The sequence below is a fragment of the Myxine glutinosa genome, chromosome 1 (assembly GCF_964187855.1).
Source record: "Myxine glutinosa chromosome 1, kmMyxGlut1.1, whole genome shotgun sequence".
In the NCBI taxonomy this organism is placed as follows: Eukaryota; Metazoa; Chordata; class Myxini; order Myxiniformes; family Myxinidae; genus Myxine; species Myxine glutinosa.
The window spans coordinates 374,169,993-374,194,119 of record NC_136261.1 but is presented as its reverse complement, the minus strand read 5'-3'; the positions used below and the strand labels follow the sequence as shown (position 1 = coordinate 374,194,119).

Sequence of the window (24,127 nt, the reverse complement as noted above, 5' to 3'; positions counted from 1 at the left end):
CTCGCAGGTGGCTTTCCTTCTCCAAGCTGGGTGCGCATCTCTCGTCACATCCGGCGCGGGGCCGCGTATATCCGGCGGGGAGTGACACGCCCTCGGCTCGTTAGCTCCGCCTCGTGGAATCGGCACGTTGCTTCTCATTGGGTGCGTGCGGGGGGGTTTACCAGGCTCCGCCCTTGACGAGGAGCTGACAAGGAGCCCCTTCGTGGTAACCCCGTGGAGCGCATGGTCTGGAGCTAATCGAGCCGGTGTGAGGACGCATCCTCCCCCGCTCCGCCGCCATCTCCTCTGTTGTTGTTGTAATTGTTGGGGAAGAAGATGGAAGGAGGTATGGGAAAGGTCCTAAACTCACTACTGATGCCATATAATCACATTCTGGTGCAACGAAGAGTCATAATTAATGGAGACGAGGCCTTAACTGACATAGATTAAGAATAACTAGGAAGATGTCCGAAAGTTGTCTACGTGTGGTGCGGTGGACCTGGGCACGACATTTAATGGGGGAATAAGGGGAAGGTCGGCTCTACTGATTGTTATTTACATGCAATGGGACTAGGGAATGGGGGATTGGGGAAAGTTGGGGAGTATTGGAGAAAATAGGGGAATATTTACAAGCGGATATGGAGGCCAAATTCCATATTCGCAACAATATATATATATATAAATATATATATAGACACTGAACAGCAATAGAAACGTCACTTCATAAAAATAATTCCTGAACATTTCCCATAGAAATATCAATGCATTTCGTTTAGATATCTCATTATTTACATTCGTCTGTATCTAAATTTAATCCTAACTACTGACAGTGGTGCACACTTGGATAAAAACAGGTCACCAAAACGCAGGTAAAAAAAACGACCATGGTACAAAGTCGTGCATGATTCCCATGGAAATCAAAATGCACGTGCATCTCCTTGTGACTTTCCCTATAAAAGGCACCCCAAAACGTGTGTTCATCATTCGTGTTTCGATGCCAGCGCCATGCCCAGCTTACGAGGATTCAGAGAGACCAGGCTATTGGAAGATTGCATGCTGGACAGACTGCACGAATGGTTGCCAATGCTTACCATGTCAATGTGAGAACCATCTACAGGTCATAGGAACGATACCAGGCCACCAACAGCACCGATGACCGCCCACGCAGTGGCAGACCGAGGGTAAAAACACCACGACAGGATCGACAGATTGTGCGTCATTACATCTAAGATCGCTTTACCAGGGCTACAGAAACTGCAAGACAAACAGTTGGAACCCACCAGAGCCACATGAGTGGTGATAAAGTCCTTCGACGTTTGAAGAACAGGGATGTCCGTTGTCACAGGCCGTATCGTGGCCCCATTCTTACAGTTCGACACTGCCGTGACGGACTGCAGTGGACCACACAGCATCAAAATTGGCGTTACCAATGTTTCTTCCAGAATGGCCCTGTACTTGAACTGGTTTAGGTTTCCATTCAGAACAACCAGGTCAGTTTTACCCCCTGCATGAAAAGCAGCCCAAACGGTCACCACACCACCTCCAGCTTGGACTCTTGGCACTATACAATCTTTGCTGTAGGCTTCATGCACTTGTCTGCGCACACGGACGTGGCCATCTTGACGATAGACCAGAAATCTAGACTCCTCACTGAAGGTCACATAATTCCTGTGTCCTGGCTGCCATTGACGGTGCTCTCTGGCCCACTGCAATCGGGGCTGGCGGTGTTGTCTGGTCAGGCGTGGCTTTCTCAGGGGATGCCTGGCACGATAGCCTGCTTGAACCAGTCGTTGGTTGACTAGCCTTCTGGATACAGGCACATTTGTCAGTTGCTGCCACTCAGCCCTAAGCCGATTAGCTGACTTGTTATGGCCATTGCAGACTAACCGGTGCAGCTGGCGATCATCCCTTCTTGTGGTTCTGCGGGGATGTCCTGCCCTCGGTATTGGAGTAGGGACACCCCTCTGAGCATTTCGTTTCAGGATCTTTGACACCTGACCTTGAGTGATGCCATACTGCCGAGCAATAGCACGCTGTTTCATGCCGTAATTTCGTAAAGCCACCACTCCATGACAAACAGCATTGTCGAGGTGACGTACCATCTCCAGAGGAAGCGGCAATAACTTTTGGAGACGTGCAGCAGTTGTTTTCCACTAATACAGAACGCAACAACCCTTGTATACCCGACTGTGAAGCCAATCATCAAATGCACCTGTCCGTACATTTTGCCACGACACCTGTGATATAATCCTGTTATTGACTTCTTGCTGCGACAGACAATCAGTGACATGGTTCTTTTAACAAACAAATCACCAAAGTATAAAAGAAACTCAGCAGATTGATATACTGAGGTAAGCAAGTAAACCCATGTCAAGAAAAAAAAAATATTCCATATTAAATGCCAAGTCTGTATATATATGTATATATATATATATATACATATATATATATATATATATATATATATATACGTATATATATATATATATATATATATATATATATATATATATATATATATATATATACTGTATATATTGTTGCGGATATGAGATTGGCCTCCATCTATATCCGCTTGTAAATATTCCCCTATTTCCCCAATACTCCCCAACTATCCCCAATCCCCCATTCCCTAGTCCCATTGTCTGTAAACAACACTCTGTAGCCCCGACCTTCCCCTTTTTCCCCCATTAAATGTCGCACCCAGGTTCACCGCATCTCACGTAGACAACTATAGGACATCTTGCTAGTTATTCTTAGTCTATGTCAGTTAAGGACTCGTTTCCATTAATTCTGACTCTTCGTTGCACCAGAATGTGATTGTATGGCACCAGTAGTGAGTTTAGGACCTCCCAATACCTCCCCGCATCTCTTCCTCATGGAACTACAACAACAACAACAACTACAACAACAGCGGGGGCGGCGCGGCGGCGGCGCGGGGAGTGCGCGTCCTCACTCCGGCTTGGTTAGCCGCCATTGACCACGTGCTCCGACGGGGTTACCACACAGGGGCTGACTGTCAGCTCCTCGTCAAGGGCGGAGCCCGGTAACCCCCCCGCACCCAATAAGAAGCGGCGGACCGATTCCATCTGGGGCGGAGCTAACGAGCCGAGGGCGTGTCACTCGCATACGCAGCCACTTACCGGAGGTGACGTCAGATGCGCCTCAGCTTGAAGAGAAACGGACGCCACCTCCAGCACGACGATACCTACCCGCATCTTTGGAACGGACCGGTTCGATTCTGCCCCTGAGCCAAGGTGCACCTTGAGCTATCAACTGCCTGCCCTTCCTTGCCATCAATCCCTGTGTGAGTCAGTCTTGTCCCGTTTGTCTGTGGTCTGTCAGGACTAAGATAAGACCGTGTATAAGTGCCCACCTTTCTGTGCTGTCCCTCTTGTGCCGTGTAATCTAAACGTTCCGCATACCCAATATTATATCCTCCTCCGGAGGTCTTGAGAACTGTACCCCTGGTGTCGTGTCATTTAACCCAGCCGTTGTGTCCTTTCCTTCATTGATTTAGCATAGCGCGATTCGGCCAACGTTCGAGTGGAATCGGGTAAACTGTGCAGACGCGGTCATACCAAACCGCTCGGTAAACTAACATCCAAAACCGCGTCTGTAACAATATATATATATATATATATATATATATATATATATATATATATATATATATATATATATATATATGTATATATATGTATATATATATACATATATATATATATTGTTACGGACGCGGTTAAAGGATGTTATTTTGCCGAGCGGTGGTATTACCGCGACCGAACAGTTATTCCCCGACTAGAACCCGATTCCACCCAAACGTTGGCCGTATCGCACCGCGGCTGCTCAATATGGAAAACTCTAAAGCGACCGAATACAAAGAGGAAGAAGACGTACAGAAGAGTAATTGGATTTATTATTTACACATATAAGCAGGAAGAAAGCAATCACGTTTATTTACAGAAGATATTAGATACACAGTGCAACGCTAGCTTACCTACAGTCTTAATTAACCCAGGGACAGAACAAACAAGGACAGACTCACGCGGGGAATGATGATAGGACTGGCGGGAGATGGATGGCTGGCGGGATAGGGAGGTCCAACTGGTCCTGCAACCGATCGACTCATTGGGCAGCCGCCGCTCCTTCGCGGTCCTGCTCCAAACTGCCGTCCAGGCCTCACGCTGCTGTGGCTGCAGTTTCGGTGGCTCCAGCTGCAGTAAGTGCAGTTTCGGTGGCTCGAGCTGCAGTAAATGCAGTTTCAGTGGCTCGAGCTGCAGCTCAACTCTGGACTTCTCTCGGACTCAACTCAAAGCGCCTCTCTTGGACTCAACCGCTTGGACTTCCTCTCGTCTCTCTGTAAAAGCTCATCTCTTTTGGACCTCCTCTCGTCTCCCTGTAAAAGCTCATCTCTTTTGGACCGCCTCTCGTCTCCCTGTAAAAGCTCATCTCCTGGACCCAACTGCTTGGACTCCCTCTCGTCTCCCTGTAAAAGCTCATCTCTCGGACCCAACTGCTTGGACTCCCTCTCGTCTGCCTGTAAAAGCTCATCTCTTCGGGAAACGCCCTAGCTGCGGGTTATATAGGCCCCGCCCCTCAACCTTCGTGAACCTCCTCGATGTTTCTCTCCACACCCTCCCCAAGTCCAACCCCTTGTTCGTGGTTGGTTGAGTGGGGCTGACTCACTCCTCCCCTCTATGACAAGGTGGGGACCCGCCTTTCTTCCCCAACCCTGCCTCGTGGTCAATGGCGGCAATTGGAGCGGAGGTAGTTTCCAATCGACGAAAGGGGGAATGGAGGTTTTGGGAATGGGAATGAAGGGAATCTATCTCTTTCACTGGTGCAATGGAGTATTTCAATTAATGGGAGACACAGCCTTACCCTAAAACACATAATAAGATATAAGCTATCGAACAAGGGTATTCTATGATTAGCTGTGGTGTGGATGCTTTATGGACTAATTATGGGACGCCCTTTGACCTTTACACAGCTCCGGAGGCAGGAGGCGCAGACTCAAGCAATAATAATAATACACACAATCAAAAAAAAATACAGTCCTCATATCCACAACACTGCACCCTCCTCCTCTTAGGCACCTTCCGGGCCTACAACTTTTATTTAGTGTGACACGTAGGTGTAGTTCCCTCTACTTTTAACCTGACCCTGAGTGCGACAGTTTTAAAACATAAATAAATGTGTCCCGCTGCTCCATTGCACCCTGCCTAACAGACTTACGCCCACAGTTAACCGAATTGCGGAATGGTCTTCAAACTACACACTGACGGTGGGGAGCATTATTTACAATGACTCTGCTTTTATTTACAAAACTAACCCAGGACCTGTAATTGTTCTTTCTGGGGGGGAGACAGTCTGCTCTGCATCAATGCACCATGAAAGCACCTATAATGCACCAACACACCCTCAAGCACCAATCGGTGCAATCACCACAGTTCATCAGTGTTCCATGCATGTTCAATAAAAATAAAATCAACAACCAACAGTTCAACAATCAACAACAACAAAAAAAACAAAAAAAATTTTTTTTTTTTAACCCGTAACCCTGTAGGTGGTCTCTTGCTCTTCGGCTCCCTCTGCTGGCTGTCATTATTTTCCTGGTGTTGTCATCTTCCCTTGCTGGCGGCCTATTTGCAATAAAAGATTGCACCTAATGTGTCCGTTTTTATTGTATTTATGGCCCACAGGGGCCGACTATGTGTGGTTCACCTGTGGGGCATCGGTGCCCTGTGGCCAAGGTCCACCAGCAAGATTTCGGGCCCTCATGGCCGGTTCCAGCAGAGGGGCCATGCCCCAACCCATGGGGTCCATCAGTGGTGCTCGGCCACAGGCATGTGGTCCATAATGTGGTGCATCGATGCAGACAGCTGGTTCTGGGAATTCCGGGCGCACAATGGAGGACTCACGCACGCTCCCCTCGGCGCCCAATGGCGCACAGGTCATGTGGGAGACAAAAGAGACAAATGAGCGAGGGTTAAGGTCACAAGGGTACACATCAATAAGGCAATCAAGGCGAAATGCGTACGGAGGGCGAAGTGAGAAAGCTCGTCCCTACCGTACGTCACCCCCCTGTCACCTACACTGCCCTTGCCCTTACCCCATATGTACAAAAATCTACACATTTACAAATTCGTCACTACTGTCACGTCTCCCCATATTTCTCTTATACCAAATTCGTCTCCACAATCCCTCTAACCAAAATTTGCCATCACCCAATTCATCATCAATCCTCATAAGGAGGAAGAGATGGAACATCAAGCACAATGTCACACCCACGTCATGATGCGTCTCACAATCCAAACATTTGCATCATAAAAAATAATCAAAACATGGCATGGTGTGGAGTACATGTCACCTCAGGTGAGTGGATGCAGATGGTGCGAGGAGACTCCAATCCTAACTATCCTCTAAATGACATTAACACACTTTACACTACCCGGGGTCTTTCCCTGCCAACCCATTGGCCACTTACACTATGGGTTCTAAAAACCAATTCCCATTGACCAAACTGTGGTGCTTCTCAATTTGGGGTCTCACTCCCCCGATTCATCTCCCGGTGCCCTTGCACAATTTCTGGGCTGCGACGTGTAGCTCTCCCAGCAGGTCTACCCACCTGCACACCTCAACCACTGCAGTTGCCACCCGAGCTTACCTAGCTCCTCACCCTAACCTATCTAACTGGGGAAGGCCCCTCCTGGCTCTGTCACCCCTTGGTGCCCTCTGGCACTGGGCTACCCGGGTCCGTCCTCCGGATCCTCGGGCCCCATCCACAACTACTGGCTCCCAGAGCCCACCTGCGGCCTCACCTGGCCGACATCCTCACAGTGGTGGAGTGCCCAAACCAACTACACACACTAACAGGCTCAACGCCCAGCCATTTCCACAACACTAATGCACCCATCCAAATACCATTCTTTCACCTCGCACCACAGATGCCAATATCCAACCACAATTTACCTGTACCCTCTACCTAACACTTACACTACCCGCCCCGGGTATCCGTGATGGGGGTCCACTCTTCCCCCATTCACACCTTCGCACCATCCACTCCACTCCACAATTTCCACCATACTCACTCCACGACCATCCATTCCAATACTCCAGATATTCCACACTCCATGTCTTCCATACACCTGTTCTCCATTCACCTGTTGTTGCACACCTGTGCAATCACACCTGGTGCCACCTGCACCCTCCTTCTCTTCCTGGACCATTTGGTCAGCACAATACCCATTACAATCACTCACTCATACACTGCTCCATTCACCTGTTCTGTTGCACACCTGTGCAATCACACCTGTTCCATCACACCTGTTCAATCCTCACACACTGCTCAATACACTTGAATACACCTCCAACACTCACACGGCATCATCTCATCTAACTGCTCCCCTCTGAAACTTGCGCTTCCCAGTCGCCCCTTTAAACTATTGCACTCCCTCGTCATTATCATCCACACTAATCTACCTGCGTCCCCACTACAGGTATCCTTGTCACTAACTAATCTTAACGTTACCTAATGTCATCTTCTAGGGCCCTACACACAATATCCTAACCCACCCGGGCTAGTTTTCACTGCCATCAACCCCATAAACTAGTGCTCCTTTGCCCCCGCTTGTGAGGGATGGTGGATTGGCCATCCCATCACATGGAGCATCTCTTAATATAAATTTTGCTTACCAAATTCCAACCAATCAAAATTTTCCAATCATCTGCCAATCCTATTCACTTTTCTAAATTTCGTATCAAAACACTATCACTATCACCATCATCACAGTCCACTATATCCTAGCCTCGGTGCGTCGTGACATCATTAAACTCGGCTTCGCAAAGCCGAGCAATGAATTCGGGTGGTTTGGTCGCCTGCAGGTTGAATCCGTCCGGCTTTCGGTTCAAGGGAGCTGGTTTGGTTTGGCCGAGATTCCACGCACCATCTCGGCGCGGCACCTTGCGGTCCCGGGCCCGATGGCTCAATCTCCCCCGGTCGGAACCCCGTCCCCGCGAGGGGGCACCGTTCCGCTTCCTCCCACTCGCCCTTGAACCGGACCGGTCGCCTGGCCCGACAAGGCCCGGACTCGACCGTGCGGGGCGGGGCCAAGCCCGAATCGGCAACGATGCTTCGAAGGGAAGCGACGCCGCATCGATCCGCGCCGGGCCTCGCACCCAACAAAGCACGCCGCGCCCCGAGCGCTCGCATCGGCTATCCGTCGCCATAACCGCTAACCCGGTTATCGTCGATGCTTCACCGGCATGCTCACACGCATACGCTACCCCTTTCACACTCCCCGAACCCGGCGTTCCAACGCCGTCCGTACATTCCACCAACGTACTCCCTGTTACACACCACACCTCTCGCGCACACTCGCTGTTCGCACACTCCCTTAACACACCTCGCGCACCGTCTTGCGCACTCTCCCTTGGTACGTACTCCGTACCACTCACCATGGGCGTGCACTCTTGCATCCACCCGCTAACGCGCTCACATGGGCTCTCCCACACTCGCGCTACCACCAACTCAGGTGTGCTTCCTCGCACACCCTCCACCATTCCAAGCGTGCATTCTCGCACCCGCTCCACCACCAACTCACTCTCCGGGTCACTCTCACCCTCGCACGTACACTCCGTACACCCCGACGTGCATTCTCGCTCGCACTCGGTTTCACTCCCACACTTTATAACACACCCACTCGCCGACGCACACTTTTTCCTCACACGCGTGCCATTTCCACTCACACGGGACCCTTCACCAACGCCCGGGTGCCATATCGATCCCAATCGCGCGACAATTCTTTTGTCGCCAAACATCCTTTTACAAAATCTCCCCGCACAATACACAGCACGTCTCACCTTCGGGGTTCTTCTTCCTCCCTGCACCAAAACCTGCAAACTTCCATTCGGGTTAAGCACAGCATCGTGATGTGAGCAGGGACTTTGCACATTTTCCATTTCTCCCTGCAATTCCCGGGCTACCTCTGTCATCTCTTCAATTTCAATGCCCACTTCCACTTTTTCTTTGTTCCCCTCGACGACCGTTGGTTTTAATAAAATTCCCTCTACCTCATCGGTCGCCGGCTTTTCCAAACCCCGTGTCGCGATTTCTACCCCCGTCATTGTACCCGCGCTTTCCTCCGCTTCGCTCAACCAGCGCTTCTCAACCCGCGTTACCTCCTCGTGCACCCCTGGGACCCTCTCGCCCACCATGCGATCCATGGTCTCCCCACATTTTTGCATGCGGTCACCCATTCTGTCCGCAATTTTGCCGATTCGCTCCATTTTGCTTCTCATTTCGCCCCCCATTATCCCCAATTGCTCACTCTGAGCCCTTATTTGCTCACTCTGAGCATCCATCCGGTTCCCCATTTTGGCTTCCAATTGCTCACTATTCTTTCTCAGCATCTCGGCGAATTGCACCATGAAGTCCCCCACATCAAAGCCCGCTGCTACGGTCACGGGCGCGGCAAAATTTGGTGCCGCTGTAACCGCGTGCGCAAAGGCGCCATTTTGCGTGCCTGAAACCTCGTGCGCGAGAGCGCCATTTTGTGCATCTGATACCCCCTCAACCACATTGCCAATGTTCTCCTCTACTTCGTCCCTCTGATCCTGGGTTACTCCTAACCCCTCCTCTAGCTCACCCACCGGCATCCGATCGCCTTGACCAGCCATGGCGCGATTTCAAAATTCGGGTTTCTCTTTAAAACACAATTTTTCATCAGCTCGTAATTTTGAGCGCGTTAAGCACGCTTCGGGCCTCGTATCTCACTCCCGGACACCAATTGTTACGGACGCGGTTAAAGGATGTTATTTTATCGAGCGGTGGTATTACCGCGACTGAACAGTTATTCCCCGACTAGAACCCGATTCCACCCAAACGTTGGCCGTATCGCACCGCGGCTGCTCAATATGGAAAACTCTAAAGCGACCGGATACAAAGAGGAAGAAGACGTACAGAAGAGTAATTGGATTTATTATTTACACATATAAGCAGGAAGAAAGCAATCACGTTTATTTACAGAAGATATTAGATACACAGTGCAACGCTAGCTTACCTACAGTCTTAATTAACCCAGGGACAGAACAAACAAGGACAGACTCACGCGGGGAATGATGATAGGACTGGCGGGAGATGGATGGCTGGCGGGATAGGGAGGTCCAACTGGTCCTGCAACCGATCGACTCGTTGGGCAGCCGCCGCTCCTTCGTGGCCCTGCTCCAAACTGCCGTCCAGGCCTCACGCTGCTGTGGCTGCAGTTTCGGTGGCTCCAGTTGCAGTAAGTGCAGTTTCGGTGGCTCGAGCTGCAGTAAATGCAGTTTCGGTGGCTCGAGCTGCAGCTCAACTCTGGACTTCTCTCGGACTCAACTCAAAGCGCCTCTCTTGGACTCAACCGCTTGGATTTCCTCTCGTCTCTCTGTAAAAGCTCATCTCTTTTGGACCTCCTCTCGTCTCCCTGTAAAAGCTCATCTCTTTTGGACCGCCTCTCGTCTCCCTGTAAAAGCTCATCTCCTGGACCCAACTGCTTGGACTCCCTCTCGTCTCCCTGTAAAAGCTCATCTCTCGGACCCAACTGCTTGGACTCCCTCTCGTCTGCCTGTAAAAGCTCATCTCTTCGGGAAACGCCCTAGCTGCGGGTTATATAGGCCCCGCCCCTCAACCTTCGCGAACCTCCTCGATGTTTCTCTCCACATCCTCCCCAAGTCCAACCCCTTGTTCGTGGTTGGTTGAGTGGGGCTGACTCACTCCTCCCCTCTATGACGAGGTGGGGACCCGCCTTTCTTCCCCAACCCTGCCTCGTGGTCAATGGCGGCAATTGGAGCGGAGGTAGTTTCCAATCGACGAAAGGGGGAATGGAGGTTTTGGGAATGGGAATGAAGGGAATCTATCTCTTTCACTGGTGCAATGGAGTATTTCAATTAATGGGAGACACAGCCTTACCCTAAAACACATAATAAGATATAAGCTATCGAACAGGGGTATTCTATGATTAGCTGTGGTGTGGATGCTTTATGGACTAATTATGGGATGCCCTTTGACCTTTACACAGCTCCGGAGGCAGGAGGTGCAGACTCAAGCAATAATAATAATACACACAATCAAAAAAAAATACAGTCCTCATATCCGCAACAATATACACATACAAACACATATACACATATACACATATACACACACACACACACACACACACACACACACACATATATATATATGCACACACACACACACACACACACACACACACATATAGACACACACGTACACACACATGTACATGTGTCTTTTGGGCAGTGCATCAGGACATCACATAACACCTATCTCTCCCGGGAAAACTAGAGTCCCTCATTCTGTATAAAGGGACTCTAGGGAAAACCAATGTTACTCTTGTCGTTACAGAATACAAAATGACGTTTTTAAAATCAAAGATTTCAAATAACTTCTTTAAAGTGTACGTGCACATAGATTATAAAATAAGAACGGAAAAATATATAAATAAGAACGGAAAAATATCTCTCAGCAATTTCCCGTCTGTTTATTTATTTATTTTACACATGTGAATTACCCGTCCATGAACACGTGAAATGGAGTTTGTTTAGTCATTCTGGATGTGAACACGATGTTGAAAACTGGTGTGAAAAGAAAAAAAAGATCGATGGAATGAATGGAAGTTAGAACAGGATTACCCAACTTCCGGATAATAATGATGAATGAAATCAGAACGAAAAAATATATGTCGGCAGCATTGTTGACGTTTTTGTGACGACTGTCATCAAACGGAAAAGTAATAGCCGGCGAAGCCGGTGTTGTGAATGAACGCGTACGTATTATATATATTGCATCTACAAGGAAATAGCTCAGCATTGTCGATGTTAATGATATCGTTTTTTTCTTGTTATGTAGAATGAGTGCTGGAATTTTGTCCGCCTGTTGCAACCACTCAACAATACACACCTGTACGCGTGTGGAACTGGAGCATTTCATCCAGTGTGTGCCGCAATGCATGTTGGACCTCGAGCTGGGGTAAGTGTTTTGTCATTTACATCCAAAACACACTGATTGTACTGTAAATGAAGGGCATTTCAATCCTTGGTTATTACCTTCACCAGGGGAGAGGGTGCTGCATTTAGGTCCATTTGTCTGTCTGTCTGCACATTGGTGCTACACACAACAGAATTGAGGGATGAAGGTATTGAGGTGAGCATCAAGTTTAGGCTTGCAAAGGAAGTCTAGGTGTAGGTTTTATGAAGAACGAGTGCCAGTTGGGGAGGATGGGGAGTTGGAGGATGCAGGCGGATTGAAGAAAGAGAAGGTGGGTGTATGAATAGGCCAGAAGTGGGGCATCAGTAAATTAAGAGTCAACCATCCTGCCTACTGTGTGCAAGAACCAGACCCTGGGTCTCAACTGATCAACAACGCATGACCTATTTATTGATCTATATGGAGGCCAATGCTGCAGAGGAATTTTTCAATGAAGCGGAGAAGTCAATGATGTAGACCAATAAATAGGGTGGTCCTAAAACGTTTTATTGTGGCACACAAACCACAACAGGAAGACCATGAGACAGAATACCATGAAAAGGAACCCATATGCCAGATAGTATTGAGGGCTCAAAAGTTAGCTGCGACCTCTAATTTGAGATTTAGAGCATCCATCCATTGTTGAGTTGAAATAAGTAACATGTTGTGGCGGGCACAAGGGTCAATAATTCCGCGCACCAGTGGGTGGCGCGAGCGTCCAGGCGGGGAACTGAAATACATGCCCCGCCTTTCGGCCGATCGGCCACGCCCGGGGGCAAGGCATGGCCTCGGGACATATATGCGGGCTCAAAGGTCGAGCCCGCCCAGTGCTGATATGCGAGCTTGTAATAAAGACTCTTGTTTGTATCCACGTGTTGTGGCCTACCTCTCTGGCAATCGAGTCGTGTGTGCACAGCACCACACTGGTGACCCCGACTGGTTCAGCCGTTGCTGACCCCCGAACGCGCCATGGCTACCAACGCCGTCGCAATCAATCTCCCGGAGTTTTGGGAAGCGCAAGCCGACGTTTGGTTTGTGCAGGCCGAAGCTCAATTCCAACTCCGAGGCATCACGGCGGACGAGACCAGGTACTACCACGTGGTCGCCGGCCTCGGGCCCGGCACTGACGCCCGCGTCGTGTCCATCCTTCGGCGCCCACCGGGCGACCACAAGTACGAGGCACTCAAACGTCTCCTCCTTGCCACGTTCGGGCTCACGGAGGTCGAACGTGCCGACCGCCTCCTGGACCTTCCCGCCCTCGGCGACACACGACCATCCGTCCGGATGGATTTCATGCTGTCCCTGCTTGGAGACCAGCGCCCGGATTTCTTATTCCGAGCACTTTTCCTACGCCAGCTACCTGTACAGGTGCGCCTCGCGCTGGCCAGTTCCAAAATAACGGAACCCCGCGCCCTGGCTGGAGAGGCCGACAAGTATTTTGCGGCCTGTGACACGCGGTCGGTGTACGGTGCTGCCGTAGTGGATCCTGGCGCGGAGGCTACAGCGCCCCCTGCTTCCCTCATGGCTGCTGCTACACCTCGCCCACTACCGCCGCTGCCACCACCACCGCCGCCGGCACGGCCGCCGCGGGGGCCACCGCCGCAAACCTGGTGCTACTACCATGCCAGGTTCTGCCGCAAGGCTAAAACGTGCCGCCCGCCATGTTCTTTTGACGGGTCGGGAAACGACCGGGCCGGCGCTCACTTGCGGCCATGAGCGTCGGCCATTCCGGCAGCCTCCTGTTCATCACGGACACCTCGTCTGGGTGCCGTTTTCTTTGCGACACGGGAGCGCAGGTAAGCATCCTCCCTGCCTCCGCGTCCGACAAGCAAGCCACGGGCCGGGGCCCCGCTTTGCTTGCCGCCAACGGTACACCCATACGCACATTCGGGAAGTGTTGCCTCTCACTGCGGTTCGGAGGGCAGCGCTTCCAATGGTCGTTCGTCACTGCCAGCGTGCCAATGGCCCTGCTCGGCGCGGACTTCCTATGTGCGCATGGGCTGTTGGTCGACGTTAAGCGCAGACGTCTCGTCCAGGCCGAAACCTTCAGCTCGCTCGCTTGTTCGCTGAGCGGCTCATTGAGCAGCTCGCTGAGCGGCTCACCGAGCGGCTTGCCAAGCGGCTTGCTGAAAGGTTCCATCCCGGCGAGGTTAGTCTGTACGCTTCCGGCAGCGGACGAGTTTACCCGCCTCCTCGCCAGTTTCCTGGCCCTCACGCGGCCCACCTTTTCAGCGGTGGCCGTCAAACACGGGGTGGAGCACCATATCCCCACGGTCGGGCCACCGGTCTACGCCCGGGCACGCCGCCTCGACCCCACGAAGCTCGCCGTGGCGAAAGCGGAGTTGGCCACGCTGGAATGGCTGGGTATCATACGGCGCTCCAACAGCGCTTGGGCCTCTCCTCTGCACATTGTGCCGAAGCCCGGCGGCGGATGGCGGCCGTGCGGTAACTACCGCCGGCTCAATGATGCCACCACCCCCGACCGCTACCCGGTCCCGCATATCCAAGACTTTTCCGCCCGGTTGGCAAACACGACCGTGTTCTCCAAGATGGACCTCAACGGGGCTACCACCAGGTCCCCGTACAACTGGACGATGTCCCAAAGACGGCCGTCATCACCCCTTCCGGCCTCTTTGAGTTCCTGCGGATGCCTTTTGGGTTGAAGAATGCGGCCCAGGCATTCCAGCGGCTCATGGACAGCATCTTGCGCGACTTACCTTTCATCTATGTCTACCTGGACGACATCCAAGTCACGAGCGCGTCCCGGGAGGAGCACCTGCTCCACCTCCGCACACTTTTCGAACGCCTGGGCCAGCATGGCCTGATCATCAACCCTGCAAAGTGCCGCTTCGGCGTCGCCACCATCGACTTCTTGGGGCACCGCATCACCAGGCACAGGGCCGTCCCTTTACCGGCCAAGGTGGAGGCCGTCAAGAGTTTTCCGCGCCCCCGCACTATCAAGGGGCTTCAGGAATTCCTGGGCATGGTCAATTTTTACCACCGCTTCGTGCCCCGCGCCGCCCAGCTCCTCCACCCCCTGCACAAGGCCCTCCGGGGGAAGCCGGGCAAAGGTGACATCGCCTGGTCGGAGCCGATTGTCGCGGCGTTTGCGGGCGCAAAGCTGGCCTTGGCCAACGCCACCATGCTGGCGCACCCGCCGCCCGATGCACCGATCGCCCTCACCACCAACGCGTCGGACTACGCGGTGGGCGCGGTGCACGAGCAGTGGGTGCGTGTTACTTGGCAGCCCCTGGCGTTTTTTAGCCGGCAGCTACGCCCGCACGAACGCTGCTACAGCACCTTCGACCGCAAGCTGCTCGGGCTCCACCTGGCGGTCCGACACTTCCGCCATCTGCTCGAGGGCCGCCCGCTCACGGCTTTCGTTGATCACAAGCCCCTTGTGTTCGCGATGGCCAAGGTCGCCGAGCCAAGGTCGGCCCGGCAGCAACGTCACCTCTCTGCCGTGTCCGAGTACATGACGGACATCCGTCACGTCGCGGGTAAAGACAACCCGGTGGCGGATTGCCTTTCCCGGTCTGTCGCGCACGCGGTCCACCTCGGGATCGACTATGCCCGGATGGCGGAGGACCAGACCGTCGACCCCGGCGTCCAGGCCTTGCGGACCGCCGTCACGGGCCTCCGCGTCAACGAGGTGCCGTTCGACGTCATGGGCGCGGCCCTCCTGTGCGACGTCTCCCTCGGCCGGCCTTGCCCCATCGTGCCCGCTGGCTGGCAGCACCCGGTTTTCAACGCCATCCACGGCCTGTCCCACCCGGGCACGAAGGCCTCCCAGAAGCTCGTCGTGGCGAAGTTCGTCTGCCATGGCCTCAGGAAGGACATCCGCGACTGGGCCAGGACGTGCCTCGCGTGCCAGCGCGCAAAGGTCCACCACCACACCCAGGCCCCGTTGGCCCCGTTTACGGTGCTCGAGCGTCGGTTCGACCACGTCCACGTCGACTTGGTGGGACCTCTGCCCCCCTCCCGGGGGTTCACCCACCTCCTCACCATGGTGGACCGCACCACACGGTGGCCGGAGGCCGTGCCATTGGCAGCAACGTCTGCGGCTGATGTGGCGCAAGCCTTCATCGCCACTTGGGTTGCCCGGTTCTGTGCCCCCTCGGACATCTCGTCCGACCGAGGCCCCCAGTTCACCTCGGAGCTCTGGGGCGCGGTGGCGCAAGGGCTCGGCGTCAAAGTGCACCGCACCACGGCCTACCACCCCCAGGCCAACGGCCTGTGCGAGCGCTTTCATCACTCGATGAAGGCCGCGCTCCGGGCCAGCCTCCGCGATGGCAGCTGGGCCGACAGGCTCCCCTGGGTCCTGCTGGGCCTCAGGACGGCGCCCAAGGACGACCTGCGCGTGTCCTCGGCGGAGCTGGTCTTCGGACAACCGCTGCGGGTACCGGGCGAATTTATCCCCGACTCCAATGCTCCTTGGTCCGCAGTGCAATAGCGCTCCACCCTGCAGGAGACCGCCCAGAGGTTCGCCCCGGTGCCGACGGCACACCACGGTTGCCCGTCCTCCCACGTCGCCCCGGAGCTTCGCACGGCGGAGTACGTTTTCATCCGACACGACGCCCACCGGGCACCGCTACGGCCCCCGTACGACGGGCCCTTCCGCGTGCTGGAGACCGGGGACAAACATTTCACCGTGGACATCGGCGGTGCCCCGGATCGTATCTCCGTGGACCGCCTCAAGCCGGCCCACCTCGATCTGGACCACCCCCCGCAAGCAGCTCTGCCGCCGCGTCGAGGCCGCCCCCTGGCGATCAGACCCCCGGCTCCCGCCATCCCGCTACCCCCCAGCCCTGCACGCATCGCCAGGGGGCATTTCGGCCGGGACATCCGGCTTCCCCGCAAGCTCACCCTTCAGATGCGCGGGAATTCTGGGGGGGGGGGGGGCACGTGTGGCGGGCACAAGAGTCAATATTTCCGCGCACCAGTGGGTGGCGCGAGCGTCCAGGTGGGGAACTGAAATACATGCCCCGCCTTTCGGCCGATCGGCCACGCCCGGGGGCAAGGCGTGGCCTCGGGACATATATGCGGGCTCTAAGGTCGAGCCCGCCAGGTGCTGATATGCGAGCTTGTAATAAAGACTCTTGTTTGTATCCACGCGTTGTGGCCTACTTCTCTGGCAATCGAGTCGTGTGTGCACAGCACCACAATGTCCATGTTAAAATATCCATGTTGGAAGCTGAACTGATGATGGAAGATGTGCGAGTTTGGGAAGAGATAAAACTTGATGTGTTCAGCTGTAAAAGACTTCATCACTGCTTTTGATGGGTTGAAGACAGACCGGTCTGCAATTGAGCGGATCAGACTGGGAACCGTTGAGAAAATGGATGTAAATTTTTAAAAAATCAATGCAAAATCTATTACTAAATGGAGAAGTGTCTCTCCGGGTGTCCGTGTGTATCACTCTTTATTATGGTTTCCTGCTGTCGTAGAAAAATAAATACAGTAATACCTCGCTTCTTGCGGCCCCCAATGCTGAATGCTGATTCGTCATAGAGCTTTGTCCTGGAGAATTTTTTTACCTAAAAAAAAAAAGAAAAAGCAGCGCTTGCTGAGTAAACGCACCTGCCGCCATTGTTTGTACTGTATGCACATGCTCTGAACCAATCAGCGCTGTTTACTCCGCCTTCATTTTGCAGCAGTATGAACCTCCTCCCACCTCATCTCCCACTGCTGCCATGTAGGAGAAGTAGGAGTAACGGCAATTATTCTTTTTATTGATGCTTATACATTTTTTGTTAATACTTTTTGGTGTTATAATAATAAAAATATATTATTTTAATTTAGAAAGTAATATGTTTACCATCTATTATTATTAGCACAATTACTGATACCCCAATGAAGACCCCTTATACTGCTAATTCATAAGAAACTAGGGCATTGCCCGTACGTGGGTGCCCGTTCCTTGCCAAAAAAAAAAAAAAACGCTACCCGTACGCTCTACCCCGCCCGTACGCCCGTAAACAAAAAATAACAACGCTCTTCGCTTCCGCCCTTCGCTCTGACTGAATTGGGAGAAATAATGCGCATAAGAAATCGAATTACGTACCGTAATGGCGGTCAGCTCGTAACGCGCACACTGTCCGGAAGTTCGCATATCGCATATCTATCTATCTATCTATTAATGCCCATTTATTCAATTATCGCCAACGTATTTTGGCTTTTTGCAATTTAATCGCAAGGAAAAGTAGAAAGAGAAGAGGGAAAAAAAGAAAAGCCTTGCCTTGCTGCAAACAGCTGCTGCAAACAACAACAACATGGAAGGCTGCACTGTCCGGAAGTTGGCATATCGCAGTTACGATTATTTTAGTGTTAATGGCCAATTATTCAATTAGCGCCAACGTATTTTGGCTGTTTGCAATTTAATCGCAAGGAAAAGTAGAAAGAGAAGAGGGAAAAAAAGAAAAGCCTTGCATTAACGCATTAACGCTTGCATTGCATTAACGGTTCGGCACACGTGATAGCTCGCTGCTCTCTGATTGGTTGAAGCGTTTTTTGGACATAGCTCGGTAGGTACTTGTCCGATTAATTACAAACCTTGAAAAGGCACATCCTCGGGTCCCCAGCAATATACCTGGCAAGTTTCAAGTATATCGGACCCGTGGTTGTCGAGAAACAGCGGTCACAGACAAACACACAGACACACAGACACACAGACACACAGACACACAGACAGACACACAGAGATTGCTGGAATTATAGATAGATAACGCTGTCAGGAACTCATTTTCCTATTAAACAATGGTAAAATCTCCCCTTCTGGCACATTTTTACTTGCGATATGTCGCAGGTCTACAAGAGCTCCACGTTGCTGTTGTTGTTCTTATTGGTGGTTGATTCTTGAAATGTGCAGCCATTGGTTGGACTGCTGCCAGACCCCACCCACATTTGTCGCTGAGTCCACCCACCATGGCACTCTGACACAATAATATGGCCGCCATCTTGCTTTTCTGTTGGGCTTAAGACATCAGGCCTGGAGAGGCCTCTGTTGATTATACACAACAGGGTTTGTTGCATCAGATTTCCATTGGTTTTGTTTGGGTTGAATGTTACTCACGATGAGGGACCCAGAAAAATCTAACAAATATGCCAAATAAAAATTATTAGTAATGTTTAATTAAGCCTGTCAGCACACACAGTATGCGCCTCCCTAAAAAATAGCGTTACATAATTCTTGAATGGCCCCATATTGGGGTTAAACAATCCATGACCATGTGAGGAATCACATCGTTCTGATATAACTGTGGGGAGCATGACATGGATGCGAAGTGTTGAGTTAATCTCTTGAGAGTGTTTTAAATGCTCATTTCCTTATCAGCCCATTACCCGTTACCAGATTTTGTCACAGGTTGTGACCACAGTGCGGTCATTCTTGTTGATTTATTGCTCTCTTCTCCAGGAACGCCAGGAACTCCTGAGGCCTAAGTGAGATATGATAATAGACTTACCTCTTTGGATAGCCAATAATCCAATTATTTGGAACAAAGATTTGTGTCTGTTTATCCTAAACGTGCCTGTTTTAATAACCCTTTTTCCAGGATTGAAGAAGGAGACTCAGGAATGGGAGCTTGACGTAGCAGTTCCAACAGTGACATTTATTATTCTATGACAGCAGGAACCCTTTACAAGTACACAAGAGGAGCATACAGAATTATATATAGTAATACTTCTGGAAGAAATAGAAAAATAGATAAAAGTACACGGAATGAGAACACAACAACAACAACGTGTTATAGAATATCATTTTTCACGTTATTAATTAATATAAATTTATTTAAATCAAATTATATAAATAATAATTAATAAGATATTTAATAAAATTACTAATTAATAAATCATTAATAATTAATAATTAATAATTATTTAAATAATAAATCATTGTTAATTATTTATTTAACAATTAATAATTAATAAAAATAATGATTAATACAATTAATAATGTAAGATTAATAAATTTATATAAATTTATAAAAGATTCATTTTACATCCTCTTTGACACTCACAGATAGACATAATGATAGGGTAAACTAGAACGGCACTCAGTAGAGACCATACCTCCACCTAGTTGGCCATATCACTCAATGGTGAAGAATCACTTTAAAAACTAGAACGCCACTCAGTAGAGCGCATACTCCCGCCGTGGGTTTAGTTGGAATAATACGTTTTGTTTAACATCCCCTCTCCCCAAAACAATAAATGAAAAAGAAAGTAAGCCCTAACTGTCAGAGAATTTATTTTGATATGTCTCGGAATTAGAGGAGAAAAACATCATTTAAGAATAAGAATAAAAGCTTGAATGCAGTAAAACAGAAAAAATCTTCCCCCAAAAAAATTTCCCAAAAAAATTCCTGGATCCGGAATAATATCCTGAGCTTCACCAAAACCTAATCAATGCTTCCTTATCCCAAGGGCAATCATCCCACCAACTTTCATCCAAATCCGTTCAGAACTTTTCCAGATATCTTGTTCACAAACACACAAACACACGAACATACGAACACACACACACACGGACGGACACGATCGAATGCATTACTCCCTGGCGGGAGTAATAAACCTGAAAATCGCAGGGCCAGAACCAGAATTATTTATTTGATCTGGGAAGCCCATGCGAGGTTTCTTCTTCTTCAGCCTCGCACAACCCTGGGTGAATATGCGATTTAAAAAAAAAAAAGTTGGAATTTTGATAAATCTGTTTTATTCGTTTGTTGGTATACCTCAGCCATTGACAAATCTGGAACTACGTCTTTATAAGTTCATCAAATACTGACACCGCGAATGACATTCGCTGAGCTAAATGTTGATATCTCTTCTGAGGTTAAAAAAACAGTTTTAAAGCATTATACGCATCAAACGATACATTTTATGAAAAGGGGAAACCTAATACACACTTTGGTGGTTCTAAAATGACAAAATATGTCTTTATTAGAAAAAAATTAATGAACATTGAAGACGACGCTGCTAAAAAAAAATACACCGCTCTAACGCATAACCACGAGTTTAAACTACATTTACAACAAATATGAAAACTATTTTCATATCACAATGTTAAATATAGAATATATAGAAGATAATGTTAAAAAAAAAATGAGCCCTATCTCCCAATGGTAAAAAAAATCCTTCAAAATTTCCTGGATCGGGAATAATATCCTGAGCTTCACCAAAAACTAATCAATTCTTCCTTATCCCAAGGGCAATCATCCCACCAACTTTCATCCAAAACCGTTCAGAACTTTTCCAGATATCTTGTTCACAAACACACGAACACACACACACACACACACACACACGGACACGAGTGAATGCATTACTCCCTGGCGGGAGTAATTAAAGAATCCTCATATCCGAATCCATATTCAGATCGTCACCAAAATAGAATATATTTGTTCTTGTCACACCCACAACCTGTCCACCAAGTTTCGTCCAAATCCGTCCACAACTTTTTGAGATATCCTTCTATGTATAGTTTTTGGCCCTATCTCCCAATGGTGAAGAATAACTTAAAAAATTAAAGAATCCTCATATCCGAATCCATATTCAGATCTTCACCAAAATCGAATATATTTGTCCTTGTCGGACACCCAACCGGTCCCCCAGGTTTCGTCCAAATCCGTCCCCAACTTTTTGAGATATCCTGCTATGTATCGATTTGGCCCAATCTCCAAATGGTGAAGAATCACTTTTAAAATTCAAGTAGCCGGATCCTGATCCGGATCTTCACCAAAATTGAATCAATTCGTCCTTGTCACATGCACTACCTCTCTGCCAAATTTCGTCCGTATATGTCAACAACGTTTTGAGATATCTTGTTCACAAACGGACAAACAAACAGACAGGGGTGAAAACATAACCTCAATCCACCTTTGGTGGCGGAGGTAATAAAGTAGAATGTTTGTGAATTACACCATGCTGTCTTTCGATTAAATCCGTTATTGAAGCGACAGGAGTTACGCCTCCCTCACGTCGTATAAATTAAAACGTGAAATTTAGAACCGTACAAGAAATAAAACATAGAACAGAAAATTGATGGCCAATCAATCAGCACCTGATGATGACTTAAGTAAAACAAGTTAACTAGATAAACCCTATTTTCCATTCCAACAGTTCATGCAAGATTCCCAAAATGCCCCAACTTGCTGTTCCTGGGCAAACATTCGGCCTGGGTTATCACTAAGGCCCATGACGTTGCACTGCCCTCGATTCTAATTGAGGCAGCTCTCTGCAAACAGTGTTGCGGAAACATTTCCTGTGATGGGAAAATGACTGTGAAGCTCACAGTGTGTCTACTCAAAGCAGCCGTAGGCCCCGTGCCTCACCATTGGCAGGAGATCAATGGCAATTAATTATGGACCACAGGTACCTGGCCAACAGGAAGAGGTTAAAGCGGGGGTGCCATGAATATAGGGAGTGGCACCTGGACGCTGCGAGGTATAGGAAGCCAGCTTCTCTGCAGACGCGTTAAAAAAGAGAATGTTGGCAAGGGTCTGGAGTTGTTTTAGCAAAAGTTTGTCCTAATGTCGCACGACAGAATTCCTCTGGGATAAAGCTCTGCGTTATAACTCTTTACCTCATCCCAGATTAGAGACTCTGTCAACAAAGCGTGAATGCATGGACATTGTTCAGTGGAGCATGGGAAGGAAGTGTGAGAGACACCAATTGGAAGACAAGGGAGAGAGTGTGCGCGAAAGCAGCATGGTAACGCATCGTACCGTAAAGGGCTTTCATTGTCGCCGCCATCGCAAGGCAGGAGCTGGCAATGCCCCCACTGCTAATCCTGTCCAAAGCTCGTTTTGTAGTCCCCGCTGCATTCCGTGTGGACCGCTGTGAAATTGGGTTATCTCTGCGCCACGGTGAAGAAGCCTGGGAAAAAATGCCTGGAAAAAAACAGGACAACCTATTATCAGAAGCACCGTCGCAGATGAGACGTGTTCCCAGTAGTTAGGGTTAGGGTTAGGGTTAGGGTTAGCATCACACAAGTTGTTAGGGTTAGGGTTACACAAGTTAGGGTTAGGGTTAGGGCTTATTATCATAAGCACCCTCGCAGATGATACGTGTTCCCAGTAGTTAGGGTTAGGGTTAGGGTTAGGGTTAGCATCACACAAGTTGTTAGGGTTAGGGTTAGGGTTAGGGTTAGGGTTAGGGCTTATTATCATAAGCACCCTCGCAGATGATACGTGTTCCCAGTAGTTAGGGTTAGGGTTAGGGTTAGGGTTAGCATCACACAAGTTGTTAGGGTTAGGGTTAGGGTTAGGGTTAGGGTTAGGGTTAGGGTTAGGGTTAGCATCACACAAGTTGTTAGGGTTAGGGTCCCAGTAGGCCGACTTGCATTCCTGTTTCTTGTGCATCCTGCCTCAATGTTTGCCACTGAAGGTGACCTGTTTATTTTAGGGCGGTTTTAACTCCAGTCGGCCATATTGCTTTCTAATCAGTAAGGCGTAGGTGGATTCTTTTTTTTTTAAGTTAAAAGGTCATCTCAGGCTAATCCAGGAGCTCGTTCATACATCATGGTTAGAGCAAGGGCATGAAGAAACATCTTCCAGAAAGATGTTTACATCATCTTCCGGAAGATCTTTGAGCGTTAATGGAAGGAAAAGAAGGTGTTGTTCACAAAAAAGGTGTTGTTCACAAAAGCGAAGACCTTGAAAGAACCACCTTTAGAGGCCATTTTTCCCTGCAGAGCAGGGGTTGGCCTTTTTCGGGCACCCGGTCCCCTTTTTGAAGCAATGTTTTATGGACGGATACCCTTCCTGCCGCCAACCCTGTTAGTCACCTCTTTTAATTTACCAGCAAGCTGGTACTCAATTTGCCGGCCTCAGAAGGATCACAGGCTGAGTCAACCCGCTGGCGTTAATTCAGCAATCGACCGGGATTCAAACCCAGGATCCTAGGATCCCAAGCTGGTACCCCAACAGCTAAGTCAACACCAGGCCTGACACAAGCTAAGACCTTGAAAGGAAAGATGGAATTGCTGGAAGCTAGGATGGATGACAAGGGGTGTGACATCGTTGCTGTAAGTGAGACGTGGTTTAGTGAGCAATCCAACTGGAAGACGGGAATTCAAGGCTACATGGTTTATAGGTGTGGTGGGGAAGAGAAAAGGGAGGA

The 24,127-nt window shown here is 49.7% G+C and overlaps 1 protein-coding gene across 1 annotated transcript in view; it reads left to right on the top strand.

Annotated features, from left to right (window-relative positions):
• The window catches only part of LOC137419374 (semaphorin-3A-like), a 282,479-nt gene that overhangs the window by 166,297 nt on the left and 92,055 nt on the right, over nucleotides 1-24,127 (top strand). The window contains exon 6 of the mRNA XM_078770189.1: nucleotides 11,891-12,010. Coding sequence (XP_078626315.1) covers nucleotides 11,891-12,010 — 120 coding nt within the window. The remainder of the gene's footprint in view (nucleotides 1-11,890; nucleotides 12,011-24,127) is intronic.